Source organism: Chelonia mydas, chromosome 3, assembly GCF_015237465.2.
Source record: "Chelonia mydas isolate rCheMyd1 chromosome 3, rCheMyd1.pri.v2, whole genome shotgun sequence".
NCBI classification, from domain to species: Eukaryota; Metazoa; Chordata; order Testudines; family Cheloniidae; genus Chelonia; species Chelonia mydas.
The window spans coordinates 152,524,576-152,542,471 of NC_057851.1; the positions used below are offsets into that span (position 1 = coordinate 152,524,576).

Consider the following 17,896-nt stretch of genomic DNA (forward strand, 5'->3'; position numbering starts at 1 on the left):
AGCTGAGGTTGGAAAATGGATCGTGTATCTTTAACCCACAGAAGTAGAAACCTTTTTTTTTTTGCTAGTTAACAATGGAAACTTTTTTTTTTTTAAGTGTTTCCCTCCCGCGGTCCTGCCAAGCAATAGAAAGGAAAGGAAAAAAAAAAAAAGAAGAAGAAGAAAAAAATGAAACTTGTTCCGCTGAGTTCAACCCCAGACAGGCTCACAACTTCCTTCCTGCCTTCCTACTCCCCGCCCCTCCTCGCTCGCCCGCTCGCTCGCTCGCTTTTAATCGCACATTGAACAAACATTCAAGAAACTGCAAAGCTGAAAGGGACAAGGCTGATCGCGCGGTTGGCGGGGAAAGGATCATCAATTAGCAAAACAACAGACCGGTGAAGGCAAGCCCCCACGAGTCAACAAAAAAGAAACTAGCCCATTTTTTAAAACCCCTCTCCTATAGAATATAGACGGCTACATTTTAAAATCCTGATCTGGATGAGGAAATGATTTCTGGAGCATTTTGTGTGAGTCTCAGTTCCTGCGGGTGTTTCAAGGAGATGTGAACTAACAGGACTGTGAAGTCTGCATGAGTCCCTGATCTACCAGGTAAGGGTGGACTGTTTAATTCGGTTTTTTCCCCTTGGCTTTCTCTCGATTAAGCGGATTTTTCTTTATCTGGGAAGAACAGCAAGGCAGGGGGGTTGGATCATGGAAAAAAAAAAGTCACACACGTTTCACAATGTTTCTCAAACGTGCCTCCATGCAAATGCCATTTCAAGCCGCCTTCTCCACTCTTTAGTGAGTAACTGTAGTATTTTCACCCCCTGGCATTAGCTCGTGCATTATGCTGCAGGCAGGAGCAAAATACCTGCCTTTTCGGGCAAGCGGAGCGGTAGCAGCAAATGCCTGTTTGAAAAGATGGTGGTGGCAAAAGGCTGTTAGATCATTTTCTGTGAAACCTGTGAAGTGGTCGTTCTGAAAACAATTTACAAGAAAAATACAAATAGGCTCGTGTGCGCTCCGGAGCTCTCTGCAGGGAGGGGAAAGCAAGCTGTCAGCAAAACTACTCAGCCGTCCGCCTTACAGTGCATCTCCGGCCAGGAGTTGAGTATGAAAGGCTCTCGGTTTGCTCTCCCACTGCATAGCAGGATAGGCGCGTTCAAATGTATTTCTCCTGAACGCTCCGAGAGAGATGGGCATGTACACACACACGACATCTGCACACACCTGGACACTCACCCGTTTGCACATTGTCACAACATGAGCCAGTGCGAGCAGCAGGCTGTAATTCTAGAGATGCATAGGCACCTGTGTACCCCGCTGTACACGCACACCGCTGCAAATTATATCCCGGAGCGAATAGATGCCTTTTAATTAATATTAATACGCAAGACAAAGGCATTTAACAGATGGAGTCACAAGAACACACAGAAATATACATGGACATACAGTTGCACACAGTACATTTACATCTACAGCTTGTGTATGCACACGTGCATATAAATAAACATGGACACTTACACACAACACACTCATGTATATCTTTCATACATAGAATTCAAATGCTCCAAAGGGAAAAGAAGGCCGTAATTCTAGCTATACATACAAACATACATGTACAAAGAGACGCACCGAGCTAATATAAACAGATGAAGACACATGGACAGAGGGTCACCCACGCAGGAAGAATCACATACACACAAAAGCACACAGAGCTGCAGCACACACTCATCCAGATGTCTATACAGGGAACACAAACTAGACATGCATGCCCAAGAGTATATGTAAGACTAATTCAAGAGATGCATACACAATCTTATACCACACAGTGCAGACAGACACAGGGTAAACACATCTAGATCTAACATACATGAAACTGCACAAAGCCATGCAAATGCACGCAAACACAGAGAGCCAACAGCAGACACATGGATCCATAGTAAACAAAACCACACAAAGGCATATAGACCTATCCACACTTACACTGAAAAGAAAGGTTTCAGAGTAGCAGCCGTGTTAGTCTGTATTCGCAAAAAGAAAAGGAGTACTTGTGGCACCTTAGAGACTAACCAGTTTATTTGAGCATAAGCTTTCGTGATGCATCTGATGAAGTGAGCTGTAGCTCACGAAAGCTTATGCTCAAATAAATTGGTTAGTCTCTCAGGTGCCACAAGTCCTCCTTTTCTTTTTACTGAAAAGAAACACATTCTCTAAGGAGAACCTAATTTGATCTTCATGTCATACGGGGACAGACATATACACACATACGCACAGCATAGACAAAGGCACACCAGTACTTACGCATATTTAAGCCAAAATCTTTTAGTCAAAACTTGAAAATTGTTATTTAGAAATTCTATTGTGGTGCTGTATGGGAGTTGTAGTTTGAGTGCTTCATGCCCCCATTCTCTTCTATAGGCTGGGCTCCTTGGCCAGGCTGCGCCTCTGGTGAGACACAATAGTTTGCCCACTTGCTAAGCCAGTCCATCCTGAGAGATGTAGTGTGGCTGGAGAGGGAGCCAAGAGGAGATAGGAGCCATGAGGCAGGTGAACTACAAGAAGTGTGTGTTTTTAACAAAAAGTTGAATTTTTCCACAGAAAGCAGACATTTCTGTGAAAGATTTTGTTTAGTTGAAGTTCCAGTTTTCCATTGAAAATCAATTTTGACAGAAGAATTTTGATCAGCTAATGTGAATAGATGTAGCATACACACAAATGCAGATAACACATGCACAAGGCAGTAGAAATACACAGGCAGAAGTTGTACAGAGTCAGCCAGAAACCCCTCCAAACAATGAAGTAGACAGGAACAGATGTAACCAGATGAAGAGACATACAAATACACACCTGAAGTAGTATACATAGGTATATTTGGCATACTCCATGCCTTGCAGAGAGACACACCTAACATACACAAAGCTACAGATATGCACAGGGACTGAGCAAATAGACACACGTGGAGATACACTCAGATAGAGTGAGACACACATACACAGTAAGTGGATTCAGGCCCTGAGGCATACACACACACAGAGAGGCAGTAGATATATATGTACATAATCGACTCCTAGCACACAGAGGGCCACAGCAAAGCAAACCACAGTCACTTACCCTTTGCTCATGGGCCGAGTCTGTGCCTTGTCCCATGTCCATAGCGCTGTTGCTCCTGGCTCCAGGCTCACGACTTTCTCTCTCCTCTCCAGCTGATTTGTTTATGGAGCTTTGGGCAAGGGCCAGGCCAGCTCCTCTGCCCCCCTGCGGCTTCCCAGGCGATGGTGCTGCCCCCGGCCCAGGGAGGACCCCGGCTGCCCGGCAGAGGCTGACCCAGGAGGAGAAGGAGGAGGCGGCTTCCCCCGCGAGCGCCCGGGCTCAGTACTATGGCTGTGTACTGCTATGCGCTCAATAGCCTGGTGATGATGAATAGCAGCAACGAGGTGAAGAGCGGCGGTAGCCGGAGCAAGACGCCTCCCCCCTTGGGGCAGGTGCTGCAGGTCCCGGAGCTGCACGGCACCTGCTGCCCGCTGGCCACGCTCAGCCCGGGCGCTAGGAGCCCCAGCTGCCCCCGCAGGAGCTCGGCCTTGCTCTTTCCCCCGGGGGAGCAGCCGCCGCCAGAGGAGCCGGGGAGCGCCGGGACTCCCGGGAGCAGCAGGCTGCCCAGCAGCCCGAGCTGGCTGGGAAGGGAAGAGCTGGCGCGGCCCCGCCAGCGGGAGCTGCAGAACGTGCAGGTGACCCAGAGAGTGGGGCTCTTCGAGGCGCACATCCAGGCGCACAGCTCCGCCACCCTGCACCTCAAGAGCCCGCGGCTGGGCAGGAGATCGCCGTCCCCCATCCCGCCCCGCCGCAGCCGGCCCCCTGGCGGAGCCCCACAGGAGGCGCCCAGGAAGGAGGAGGAGGACAAGGACCAGAGAAGCCCCTTTCCCTTGACGGAGGTGGAGAGGGGGATTTGGGGCCGCGTAGCGCAGGATCCAGGCGAGATGGAGAGGGGGCATGAGCCCACCAGAGCTCAGGTTTCCGGAGAGACGGAGAGGGGGGGTGGGCTCTGTGGAGCGCAGATTGCCAGGGAGATGGAGAGGGGGAGCAGCACTCTTGGAGCACGTTGTACAGAGGAGATGGAGAGGGGCGGTGGGGTGCCCAGGGCGTTGGGAGCGGAGGAGACGGAAAAGAGGAGCGGGTCCTGCGAACAGGAGGGACCGGAGGAGAGGGGGAAGTGGAGAGGATCCTGCCAACAGGAGGGACCAGAGGAGAGGGGGAAGTGGAGCGGGTCCTCTAGGGCACAGAACTCAGAAGTGACGGAGAGGGGGAGCAGTGGAGCGCAGAACTCAGAAGTGATGGAGAGCAGGAAGAGGGTTCACACAGCGCAGGGCTCGGAAGAATTGGAGAGGAGGAGCGAGTCCAGTGGAGCGCAGAGCTCAGGGGTGTTGGAGCCAGGAGCTGGGACCCGCAGCATGCAGGGCTCTGGGATGATGGAGCCAGGAGCTGGAACCCACAGCACGCAGGGCTCTGGGATGATGGAGCCAGGAGCTGGGACCCACAGCACGCAGGGCTCTGGGATGATGGAGCCAGGAGTTGGGACCCACAGCGTGCAGGGCTCAGGGGTGATGGAGCGAGGAGAAGGGACCCACAGCGCGCAGGGCTCAGGGATCATGGAGCAGGACAGAGTGTCCCTAGAAACTCAGGGTTCTGCATCAACAGAGGAGGGGAGTGAGAACTGTGGATCAAGGGGCTCGGACACTTCAGCCGCCCCGGAGCAAGGGAGGGGTGAAGAGCAGCATTGCCCCCCCAGGACTGGCTGCTGGGGGGAGCTCGGGAGTCTGCTGGTCTGGGCTGGCTCTGCGGAGGAGCTGCGCCCAGTGCCTGGGAGCTCCTTGGGAGCAGTGGATCAAGCCTGTGCCCGGCTGCAGCAGGACCACCCTGGAGACCATCAGCTGCTGGTGACAGTGGCATCCACAGAACAAAAGGGGAAACCCCTGGGGGAGGGCTGCTGCGGAAGCAGCATCCCTGCTGTCATCATTACTGACCTAGGGGGTCAGGAGGAGGAGGCCGGGGAGAGCCCCCGAGTGAACATGCCCATCAGGAAGCTGTCTTCCTCTTCGGCTTCTTCCACTGGTTTCTCCTCATCCTGGGAAGAGTCTGAGGAGGACATCTCCAGCGACCCCGAGCGCACCTTGGATCAGGCCCCGCCCTTCCTGCAGACCCTGGACCAGCACAAACCCAGAGTGGTAAGTCCAGCCCAAAGCAGCTTCCCCGGGGTTGTGGTCCCCAGTGTTGGCTCTAGTACTGGTACCCCAGACTCCACCATGGCTCCTTCTCTCAATGCTGGGCCTGGGACCAGGGCCAGCCTCCCTAACCATAGCCCACCTACTAGCTTCTCCTGCCTCCTCGCTCCCCCATCCTGGAACTTGGCTGCTCACCATGCCAGACTGTGTTAGACTGTGGACAGGTAAATGACAGGCAGGGCCCACTGACTGGGGTAGCTGAGGTCTGGTAAATGGATACTGTTGCCCCAGATCCTTTGGGAACCACTCTTCTAATGCATCATCACCCTGGCAATTATAGTAAAACACCTGCCAGTTGCCCTTCTTTATCTCAACTGGGGTGCTGCCTCATTAGCCATCATCATTAACCACAAAGCCTGTGGGCTTATTAAACTCTGATGAAAGACAAAGCCAGAGTCAAACCCTTTCTGTCCTGGCTGAGATTATATTGATTGGTAGGTGTTCAGAAGATGCTTGCAGTCATTTAAGAGAAACTTTCTCTTTCCCCCTCTCACACACACACACACACATACACAAAAAAACCCCCCCATCACTGGTAACAGTATGTTGATGGTCATCAGCTGCTTTTAGGAGAGATCTTGCACAACCCAATGGAATGCCCAATCCTGTAGTACTTAGGCAAAACTCCTAACCAAGGACTGCAAGCCTGGTTGTAGAGAATTTACGTAGAACTATTTATTATTCTTTTAATTTCAGACTATGATGTGGTTCTTCTCACCGGCACCAGTTTTACACTAGTGTAACTTCAATGGCTTTTGAGGAGTTTGCCCTGATTCACTTGCACATTTCCTCTTCAGAATTTCTATCTATCTATTTTATCTATCTATCCATCCTGCTGCCCACCAATGTGGCATTTGCACACCTTTCACATAAAGTGAATAGCAATAATGAAATCTCTAATACATTTCATGGACTCTCTGGCATGTCTCCATTTTTGGAGTAAAAACTTTGCTCAGAGTAGCATTTAACATTTGTTATTAATTTATTTTATATATTTATTTGAGGTTGGTTTATTTTGGGGTTTATTTGGTTGGTTTGGGGTTGCTTGGGGTTTTTTGGGTAAGGGGGAGGTGCGAGTGTTGTGAGTGTCATTCTTGCGAGGGTGGAAAGGCCTTTTCAAAGAGGAAGGTTTTGCAGCATTTCCTAAAGATGGTCAGACTCTGGATTCACCTGATCTTCTCTAAAAGATTGTTGGATCCTCTGGACAAAGCATGCTTTTTCCTTAGCTCTCACATGCTTCGTCCTGACCTTTGTGAGGTGAATTGTCCCAGAGGAGCAATGTCACAGTGTTTCAGAGTTCGAAATTCGGTCTTTAATGTAGCTGGGACTTGATCCACTAATTGCTTTAACATTTAGGACCAAAGCCTTTAAACTGTCAAATCCTGAAAGCACCCACAACTCTCATTAACTCTAATGGGAGATGTGAAGGCTCTCTAACTCTAATGCGAGATCTGGAGCATCCCTCATGATTCGGTCCATTATGTTTAAGCAGCCTTAGGCAGATGGTAGTGAAACTCCTGTTGACGGCAGTGGTTGACGGCAGTAGAACATAAACTGAATAGAAGGATCAAGCCCCCGAAAAAAGGATACTATGTGGTTTGTGAACAACTATCAGGCTGAAACATAAATGAAAAACACCTTTTTTTGGCTGCCTTTTTCTTCTCATAGCAAGGATCCAGGCCCAATTCTGTGGAGGGCAGAGAAGCAGCTGGGCAAAAACACTGTTGGCAAATGCTGTAGCTCTTAATGTTTTCAAATAGTTCGACATATTTAGATCCTTTAATCACTCTCTGGGCTCCTTGTTTTGTGATATTCCTCTAGCTGACAAATTTTTGTTCTGTGCATATTAGTTTTAGTAATCATTGTCCATCACTGACAACTGTGATCAGCAATAAGTCCTGCTGAACCTGTGCTGCAGACAGTTGAGTGCTAGTGTGAACGGGACAAAACCAGCTTCCTTGAGTCTCAAAACTAATTTCTGTGCAAAGGTGGCAAAAAAAGCTTTGTTTCATCCTTACTTGTGGACAAGTGATTTTCTAAGCTGTTTCAGCAGGACTCACTGCTGACAATGGGCCTGATTCAAAGCTCTTTGAAGTCAATGGAAAGACCCCTATTGACTTCAGCGGACTTTGGTCAAGCCCAGTGGTCTAGCAGTGAGTTTGCTAGCATAGGTAAGATTAATTTGTATTATCAAAGGGTCAGATTCTGATCTAAATCTGGTGGAATACCAGAGTAACTCGATTGACTTCAGTGGGATTACTCCACTCTAAGTGAGACCAGAATCTGACCCAAAGAGTCTCCTGAAAATCTGGGGGAGGTTAGCCAGCATTTCTTTTTGCTTGGCTAATCCCCATAATAGTTGCTGGGTTGCAGCCTCTGTGGGTATTCCCTACTATTGCATGAAGTTCCACTGTGGCTTTGATCCCCTGCTTTGCCGTTTATAGTGAACTTCTCACCAGGATTATGAGCAAATGTCTGGTAATCCGGTGTTGTTTTGTGCAGATCCTTGATTAACTAAACATGCCCAACCCCCAACTCTGTGTTCTCACTGCGAACATTTGAGAATCCATAATGACAACAGAAGAGGGCTACTTGAATAGTCTCTGGTTGTACACACATTTGTTTTCATGGGTTTACCAATTTCTATTCGACAAAGTGTAACTGTCTGGAAATGAAATATACAGCGAAGGAACATGCATAAGAAATTCCGACTATAGATGATACTAACATTTTCTGACAAGATAAACCCTGGTGGCCAAATCCTCAGTTGATGTAAATCAGTTGAGCTCATCAGTGGCATTGTGTTGAATTATACCAGCTGGGCCTGAGTATGTGCATCTGCAATTAGTGATATTTGTGTGGGTGGGAAAGGTTACAGCACCTGAAAAGGAGGTAGCAATGAGCAACCGGAAAGTGGTTCTCACTGGAGGTGTGTTCGGGGGTTGTATGCTTCATGCTGGGTGTTTACAGATTCAGTAAACAACAGGCTCACTTCTGCCCTTCCTTTCTGGAGTCTATCTGGCTAGAAAAGCTATCTGGGATGTCCGGCTGTCTATTGTTGTTCCTCTTTGTGTTCTTTGTATGGTGGGGCAGGCAACTTCCTTCAGCTGGACTTCAGAACTCATCCTGTGTTGATGTTGCAGATATGCTGCTGTCTAAGTGTATTTTGCAATTTCCACTATCAGGCCAGCTAATCAGACAATAATCCTGCGAATGATTGGGAACATTAAGTTGTTTAGCATGAAGAATGTGGATAGGTTAGTCACCTCCTTTAGAGACACAACACATTTAGGAACGATATTTTCTGTATAACTCTATAGTTAGGTACCTCCACAGATCTCCCTGCCACTCCCCACCCCACCTCCCCGCCCAGCCCAGCCCAGCCCAGCCCAACTGATGAGGAGAGACCTACCTCTCCTGTTCCAGTCTACTCAGTAAATTGCCTGTCTGTAAAATGCATTGGGGCCCTGCAGGATGAATGGTGTTAGAGAAGACTGAGATAGAAAATATTATTAAGGAGTGTGTTAGTGATTCTCAGTGAAATGACAATAAGCAAATTAGACCTTTTTTTATAGTAACTCCTCCCAAGGTTTAAATAAAGTGTAAACTGTGCGCGGGTTTCAGGCACTGTGGTTTTTACTGGGCTGCAGATAGTTGCTTGGGGGAAACCCCACCCCCATTTGTGCCAGCTTGCAAGGCTTGAAAGGCAGCAGAGTGATTGCGCTTCTTAAGCAATGTAGGAGGAAGAGTCTGTCCAGGGGAATCTGAAACCCAGTGTGCTCCAGAGTAGAGCTCCACAGAGTTTCTGGGCCGGTAGTGTGACTGTGGGCAGGCTGGGGAAGGAGAGGGAGTGTGGTCAGTGGGTCCACATGACCTGCAACCCAGCTGCTACTCTAGTCTGGGGATTGTCTAGCAGCCACCCCATAGACATGCCAGTGCTTTGCATATTGGGAAGGATTCCTTTCTTTTGTCACATAGGCTCTTTGCTTAGGAGGTGGGGAGAGGGGCTTACTATCCCAGCAGCTGTGCCCATTCAACTCCCATTGGAGACAATGCAGCTGCACAGATACAGCAGAGTGGATGATCAGACCCCTGCAGAGGATTTCACCCTCATTAGGCACCTGATCCTCCTGTCACAGGGTAGATGTAACTCCCATTGCCTTCAGTGGAGAATATGGCCCTGCACGTGTTTCTTTCCGACAGGAGCCCTATTCTCCTGCCACAGGATCTGAGTAACTCCTGCTGCAGTCAGTGGAATTACTCATGTCTTGTAGCAGGTGACTTGGCCCCCTGCAGCTGGTTAATTCTCCACTCTGACTCTTAAGCAAAAGACTGCTGCAACGTGTTATTGCTCACTATCTGATCACTATGGTGAGTCGCTGCTATCCAAGCAAAATCCTTGATTCCTCAATAACTCAGCAGCCAAAGAGAAGCAACTCTTAGTTTGTCAGAATATCCTTTAACTATTTCCCTTAAGAAAACAAAGGCTTTAAACCCCCCCGGAAAAAGTAGCATAAGATGCCCTTAAGCCAGAGGTGGACAAACTACGGCCCGCGGGCCACATCGGGACCGTCCTGTCTGGCTCCTGAGCTCCTGGCCCGGGAGGCTAGTCCCCGGCCCCTCCCCTGCTGTTCCCCCTCCTCTGCAGCCTCAGCTCACTGCTTCGCTGGCGCAGTGCTCTGGGCAGTGGGGCTGCGAGCTCCTGGGGCAGTGCAGCTGCAGAGCCTGGCCTGACCCGGTGCTCTGTGCTGTGCGGCGCGGCTGCCTGTCCTGGTGCAGCCACGCCGCCAGCCACCAGTGCTCCAGGCAGCGCTGTAAGGGGGTGGGGGGGGAGGTTGGATAAGAGGGCAAGGGAGTTCGGGGGGGTGGTCAGGGGGCGGGGGTGTGGATAGGGGTTGGGGCGGTCAGAGGGTGGGGAACAGGTGATTGAATGGGAGCAGGGGTCCCGGGGATGAGTCAGGAAGGAGAGGAGGGGTTGGATGGGGCAGCAGGGGGCAGTCAGGGGACAGGGAGTAGGGGGGGTGGATGGGACAGGGGTTCCAGGGGGGGCAGTTAGGAAGGAGGGGGGGTTGGATGGAGTAGCAGGGGCAGTTAGGGGTGGGGTGACCAGGGGCGGTCAAGGAGAAGGGGTGGTTGGATGGGGCGGGGGGTCTGGGGGAGGTCAGGGGACAGAGGACAGGGGTCCCCAGGGGGCCATCAGGGAATGGGAGGGTTGGAAGGGGCAGAAGTCCTGGGGGGGCTGTCAGTGGGTGGGGGCCGGGCCATGCCTGGCTGTTTGGGGAGGCACAGCCTCCCTTAACCGGCCCTCCGTACAATTTCAGAAACCCGATGCGGCCCTCAGGCCAAAAAGTTTGCCCACCCCTGCCTTAAGCATTCTTCTTCCTAGCCTTCCCCGGCACTAGTGCAGAAACTGAGGGACTCTGAACCCTGAAGTGTTGCAATCACAAAACTTGCAGCATGTTCCAGAACTCTGGCTCTCTCAACAAGCATCGTGTAATCGCCACTGGCCTAGAAGTATGGAGTTTCCATTAACGTGAGCTAAATAGTGAGAGCTTTTGGAAAGTGCATATGTGATTACTGCAGCAAGGGGAATATATTTATTTGTGTGCCTGACTGGCAGTGACTGTAAAATATTTCTGACATGAGACAATGTAGCTGTGCCAAGCTCCAGCCAGGCACCAGGCAGACCCCTTGCCTTCTCTCTAGGGTGTTTCAAAGCATTGTCTGACAGCAGCACTCCTGATTTGCTCCCATAAAATAAATCAATCAAATTCCATGTTTTCATTCCCATCCGATATGTCATTTTAATGAGGAAGTAGCTGTGTAATAGCAAATATTTCCTCACAGGGCTTGCTGGGGATGATGCTATGCAGAGCCCCCTGCCACACGGTTCCCATCTGGCCTTGTTCTCTCACCCTGCATACCCCCAAATGCATTGTGGTGCGGTGGAGGCGCTTTTATAAGAAGGTGGATGCTACCATTTTGGCTCCCTTCTCTTCAGCAGTTTTTGAGCCAATGGAGGAGGATTTTTACTGCATTCACCCCCTCCATGTCCTATAGCATAGGGATTATATGGCACATATTACACCCTTTTATTATAGGCATGTGTTTACCAGCACATTCATTAACTCTGGCTGTTTTGAGCAATTCCAGGCTGAAAACATTCATAAAAGAAAGCTGGGGAGGTTTCAGAGATCTCTTTATTTGGGATTCGAATTCTGTGTTGCACAGTTTTGTGACCCCTGGTGCCCGAAGGATGATTAGGAACCAGCTTTTCAAAACAGTCCACTCATTTTGGGTGCCCAGCTTGACACACTGCAGGCCAGCCACCCACATATCCCACTGATGCCTGTTGGAGTTGTAGGTACCTAGCATCTGTGAAATGACTCAGATTGGATACCCCAACATTTAAGCTCACTAAATTTGTGGAGACTTTTCACAGTTTTGTCTACATCTTTACAGAACCATAAAGTGATTAAAAACAACCAAACTGCAGCCAGGACCTGTGTCATGTTTTCCATGTTATTTCTGTAACAAGTTAGAACAGATTTACATGAAAAGATAACATGAGCTCAGCACTCACTTTCAATCATTGCGTGGCACTTCTTGAGTATGTTGGCACCTATTTCTGGTATTAAAGCTCACTTCAGCTAAGATTAGTCGTGTACGATAATTAGAGCTCACTTTTTATCCATACCAGTAAGTGAACTGGTTATTACTGAATAACTGAAGTTATTCTCATCTGTTTTTATTAGATGGAACCCAGCTAAAGCTTCCTAAGAAATATGTTAATATTTAATAAACACTGCAAAAATAAAATATGGGTGACATTTTCAGAAGTGCCTGAGTGACTTAGGAACCTAATTCCCATTTTCAAAAGTGATCTAAACACTTAGGAAACTAAGCTCTATTGATTTTTAGTGAGATTTAGGCTCATAAGTGCCTAAGTCATTTTTGAAAATAGCACTAGGTGCTTTTGAAAATTGTACCCTGTGCCAGCCAAATTATGTAAAAGCACAAATAGACTTTTCTCTCCACAGCCTACACAGTGGCTACGAGTCATTCAAGAAGCTACTTAAGTATTATGTCCATGAGCTTCAAATGTGGGTGCCTCCAATTAGGTTCTTAAATCTCTATTTAGGCAACTAAATAAGTAGCCTGATTTTCAATAGTGCTGAGCACCCAGCAACTCCTATTGGCTTCAACTGTCCTGCGGGTATTCAGAAACTCTGAAAATTAGGCTCCCAGTTTCAAGTTGGGCACCATAAATGGAGGCACCCCAAATTAGTTTTGAATATGTAGATCCCAACTTCTGTGTACCTTTTCCCTTCTACAATATGTGTGTGACACTATTTACCTAGCACACAGGGCTGCAGTGTGACTTTAATGGATGTTTGCAAAGCTCTTTGAGATCCTCAGACAAAAGGCTCTAGAAAAGTGCAAGGTATGATTACTGGTGAGCACCAGTGCTTTCTGTCCTCATGTAGTTTTTTGTAGATGTGCACAATTAAAATCAGAAACATCTGAATGTTGTTCAGTCTCATGTTTTCATTCTTCCTCCGGCTACAAAGGTTATTTTCGATGCTATCATACATTTCTGTTATGAAAGAAAAGAAGATTTTATAGTAAAAACATTTTTTATTATTACACAGGGAAAAGGAGACAGTCTACTAAAGAAACATTCAGTCCTTTCTTTCAGATCTAAGACTTGTTGCTGATCAAAACACAGAGATGATTTTGGGAGAAGTAGGGGGAGGGATAGCTCAGTGGTTTGAGCATTCGCTTGCTAAACCTAGCGTTGTGAGTTCAATCCTTGAGGGGGCCATTTAGGGATCTAGGGCAAAAATTGGGGATTGGTCCTGCTTTGAGCAGTGGGTTGGACTAGATGATCTCCTGAGGTCCCGTCCAGCCCTGAGATTCTATGTCTGTACTTGCTGCTTGAAACTTCTTTCTTGTAAATAGTACAGGAGTCTGAGTCTGAGGAGCACTACAGAATGGGAACGGCATTAACAATCAGTACGACTGGACTTTAAGCAATGGGAAAGCATCCCTTATCTCCCAGAAAAGACAAACACAGTCTCTGGAGTTGGATTTGAAGTACACTTTTAGCTGCTCCCTGCCCTTGAGGTCTGATTTTCAGAAGTGTTGAGCACCTACGATTGCCATTGGGTGAAGTCCTGGCCCCACTGAAGCCAATAGAAGTTTTGCCCAGGATTTCACCCCTCGACTTCTGCTGGAGTAGTGGGTGCTCTGCAGCTCTTGAAACCAGGCCCTTAGATGTTACCAAACACAGTGGGCCTTATCCGGCAGTCCTTACTGAAGGAAAACTCCCATCAGCCTGAGTGGGCGTGCTTGGCCCGCATAAAAGACTGGCCTACCAGACCCAACAATAACAGGAGTAGCTTGTTGTCAGGATTGCAAAGACCATGTGGCAGCTCTGACTCTCTCACCTTTGCATGGTGTCAGTAATGGGGCAGGTTTTATTAATGGAGTTGCGCAGAGCGGAAGTCAACACAGGATTTGGCCAAGCATCTTCACCTGCCTTAGTAAGCATGAGCTTGCCCTGTCAGCCCCCTTACTTGGCCGTTTTCCTGAGAATTCAGATTCAGAAAACCTGAACTGTTTGTCCTGCCCTTTGTCCTTGCATAGACAATGCATATGCAGGAAGACATAACAGAACCAAGTAACACGCTTCCCCCCCCCCTCCCCCGAACTGTTAAAGAGGCACTTGGATACCATGGCAAAGGGGTCGATGCCCACACCAAAAAAGAGACAAGATCAAGGCACTGTGGGACGAGTCTCCCTCCATTAGGTGGCTAGAGGAGAATTCTCCCATTGCAAGGAGAGTATAGGACAATCATAGTTGTCTTACAAGGTCCATCCCACAAGCCCTGGCATGGGGGGCTTATTGTGAGTGGGATGGGTTTTACTGGGGTGTCCATTTGGAACCCTATATGGAAACTATAATGTAGTTTCTATCACTGGCAGTTTATATTTAACACACTGTAGAGTGTTCAGACCTGAAGCTGTGTGGCGGGGGGGGGAGGACGAGGGGGGGAGACAGGCTGACTTTCCCAGTGATCTGCAGACCAGAAAGATAAATCTGCAATATCTGTTGGTATGTTTTATGCTGGTGGATTTTGTTAAATTAGAGTCAAAGTTATTGCATCCTAAACCACTCACATTAAATGTTCTTCCCATTTTAGCAGCATTCTTTCCAGGCTCAGCTACATTTGTTTTTGTCTTCTCTATGGCAATTGATGACCTAAGTCTGAATATGTATAATTCTGCAGGATCTCCTGTTATGTATTTCTTCCACAGCTGTAGCTGAATCAGGACTGTTTAATCCAATGATATGTTGTAATGCCTAATGCTTTCTTTAATAAATTCCAGATTCTAAGAGTTAGCAAAATTTACATATCCCAAGTAATAATTTTAAACAATAATAGGGACAGACCCTGAATTGTGATTGTATCTTTATTTATTCTTTTAATCTTCTCTAGTCTGACCAGAATCTGTGGGAAACCTAACAGGATGGATAAATGATAATGAGACAAACAACATAATCTTTTAATAATGTCAAGTGGAAAATCCAATGGCAGGTTGGCGTAGAACTTAAATAAGAAACTCCAACTAAATCCTTACTGGGGACAAGTTCAAATGTGCTGAGCAAGGGATGTAATTAGAGACAAGCCCAAATAAGCTCCCCTGATTCACACAACTGTCTGAACTTTGAAACAGTGGACCTGATTTTTCTCTCGCACCAGTTTTATACCATGCCATGCCATGCCATGCCCCTTCTGTAGTCATTAATACCAGTGCAGAGTGAATGCAAGGGGGGTGCTAAATTCTCTCAAATGCAAATGGTAACATTTTACACCTACTGTGCACTCATTTTGCACTGGTGCAAATGACTGCCCAAGGTGCATGTCAATGCTGAATCAGGCTCATAGACATCCATAGAGTTACATCTGATTTACAACAATGGAAGTGAGAGTAAAATCAGGCCCTGATTTGGAATCTCAATATGATCTGGTGCTGAATTACAGAGGCAACCCCTACTTTTATAATGGACCAAGCCAAAAAATCCAGCTCCAAGTACCCCTCACCTATGAGTGGATGTTCAAAATACATACCTCATATTGCAGCTTGGGACAATCACTGGCTGTCATGACTGTTTATGCATTCAAAGCAAGGCTTGTGGTCACAGTACGAGGAAGTACTAGGGAATGCAATTGCTAATGTGTTTAAGCAGCTACAGGAAAATTGTTAATTATTATCGCTTCAGCGATGTATTGCCATAGTGCTAAAGGCCCATCATGCTAGGCTTGAGCTGCAGGGACACCCCTTGCTATCAGAGGGCAGGGTGAAGATAAAAAGGAAGAGAACAAATAGAGAAAAGAGATTTCAGAGATTGACTTGTACCTGCCTAAATTATTGTAACATTTTAAAAGGTTGCACAATATATGTAAAACCTATGATTTGACAAAACACTGTCAAGTACTTTTTCCCCAGCTCCATTGTTTGTAATTTTCTCCTAGGGACTTGTAAATACAACTTCATTCCTAATCAGTTTTGCCCTCTTTCTACTTGGCAAAGCTTAGGTTTTTTTCGCCTGTGTTTTTAACAGAGCTGAGATGAACCTCACTCATTTGCAAAACTAACAAAGTGAACCTAGTGCTCACAACACTGCTTTTCAGTTTTTGAGTTAAACACAACTGAAAAGCCTCTTTAGCATGCAATAAGAAGCTAGCAAAAACATTGGAAGCTCTGCTGGCTGGTCTTGTTTTGTGCCTTGTCTACATGGGAAAAATTACACTGGCTTATTTATATCTGTTTTTAAGTCAATATAGTTACACAGGTCCAAGCACCTCTATGGACACATCTATTTGGATTTCAGAATGACTTATTTCAGCCTAGCTTAAACCTGCTCTCAGTTGCCTTAGGTCAGGTCTACACAACAGACCTATGTCGGTATAACTACATTGCTCAGGGGTGTGAAAAATCCATACCTTGATGACATAGTTATGCCGACCTAACCCCTCCAGTGTAGACAGTGCTACATCAGCGGGAGAGCTTCTCCTATGAACATAGCTACTGCCTCTTGGGGAGGTGGATTAACTATGCCGACAGGAGAGCTCTCTCCCAGTGTAGGAGTGTCTTCACTTAAGTGCTACAGTGATGCGGCTGCATTGGTGCAGCTGCACTGATGCAGCATTTTAAATGTAAACTGCCCAAAAACTAAATCAGAAAAAAGTCACGTTTAAACGGCAGTCAGGGGGCCTACACAGGGATTGGCCTGGCTTAACTTTATCAATTTATATCAACTCCTTACACTATATTGGTGCATCTTCCCAAGGCCTAATCTAAGGCCATGTCTACACTACAAAATTAAGTCAAGCTAACTTACATCGGCATACAGCCGCCGCAGTAATTACATCACTTGTGCGTGTCTACACTTTGCTCCTGTGTCGGTGATGTGCGTCCTCACTTGGGACGCTTGTACTGATTATGCTGTCAGTGTGGGGCATTATGGGACGGGTTCTGAAAGCCAGTAACAGTCCGTGTAAGCAACACAGTGTCTACACTGACACTGCTTCGACCTAATTACATTGACCATGACTCTGCGCCGCTCGTGGAGATGGAGTTATGATGGCAGTGTAGCGGGGCAGTCACATCAGCAGGAGCGAAATTTAAGTGTAGACCCTTCCATACTTAGGTCAACGTAAGCTGCCGTGCGTTGCCCTAACTCTGGAGTGTAGACCACACCTGAGGGTATATCTACATTGCAATTGAGGGTATGATTGCAGCTCAGGTAGGCAAACCCACGCTAGCTAGCGCAGCTATCAATAGAAGCGAAAACATGGTGGCAGAGGCTTCAGTGCAGCCGTGGGTGCATACTGTACCAAAGTCTATGTCACCGCTTCTTCACTGCTATTGTTATTTGAGCTCGCTAGATTCAAACTAATGCAGGTATGGCTACCCCAGCTGCAAGCACCCCCGCCCCTTTGCTGTGTAGACATACCCAAAAGGGGAGCCCAAAAGAGGTTAAGCTAACTTGACTGAGCTAACATGATTGAAAAACACACCCTCTTCGCCAGCCAAGACCGGGTTGGAGGGGTTTAATAGCTTAGCCTTGAGCCGGGCAGCCACTGTGCAGCCTTCTCTCATACATCAGTCTGGAGTTGCCGGTGTACAGACAGCAGTGTCTGAGCTACCTGAGCCCTGGGCTTCTCTGGAGCAGGGCATGGCTCAGCTGCCATGAGTTTGGGGAGGGGCACAAAAGGGGACTAGGAATAAAAGACCCATTAGACTTATTTTCACTTGAGGGGTACATGGGCATTTGGAAAGAGCTGTGCAAATAACTGACTTTTTGGTTTGCTGGTCATTCCAAAAAATAAAACCGAAATTGTTTTAAGTCAACATGAAACAATTTTTTTTAAGAACATTTTTGGAAAACTGAAAAGTTGGAAAAAAAAACTTTTTGGGATAAACTAAATATTTAAAAATAAAATTGAAATATAATTTGAAATGAAAAGTCATTTGGATTGTTTTGTTTGTTTCTTTTTTTGATTGAAACAATTTGGAAAATTCAACATGAGTTTTGGTTCCCCCAAATCTGCATTATTTGTCCC

The 17,896-nt window shown here is 47.3% G+C and overlaps 1 protein-coding gene across 2 annotated transcripts in view; it reads left to right on the forward strand.

The window, feature by feature from the left end:
- The first annotated feature begins 208 nt into the window (after window positions 1–208).
- ITPKB (inositol-trisphosphate 3-kinase B) overlaps window positions 209–17,896 on the forward strand; it is a 108,542-nt gene continuing 90,854 nt past the window's right edge. The window contains exons 1-3 of one of the 2 annotated variants that reach the window (XM_043543557.1): window positions 209–591; window positions 3,189–4,181; window positions 4,227–5,204. In XM_043543557.1, the coding sequence (XP_043399492.1) occupies window positions 3,363–4,181; window positions 4,227–5,204 (1,797 nt within the window). In that variant the 5' untranslated portion in view covers window positions 209–591; window positions 3,189–3,362. Of the gene's footprint in view, window positions 592–3,188; window positions 5,205–17,896 lie in introns of both variants that reach the window. The other variant, XM_007071758.4, reaches the window with a different exon arrangement.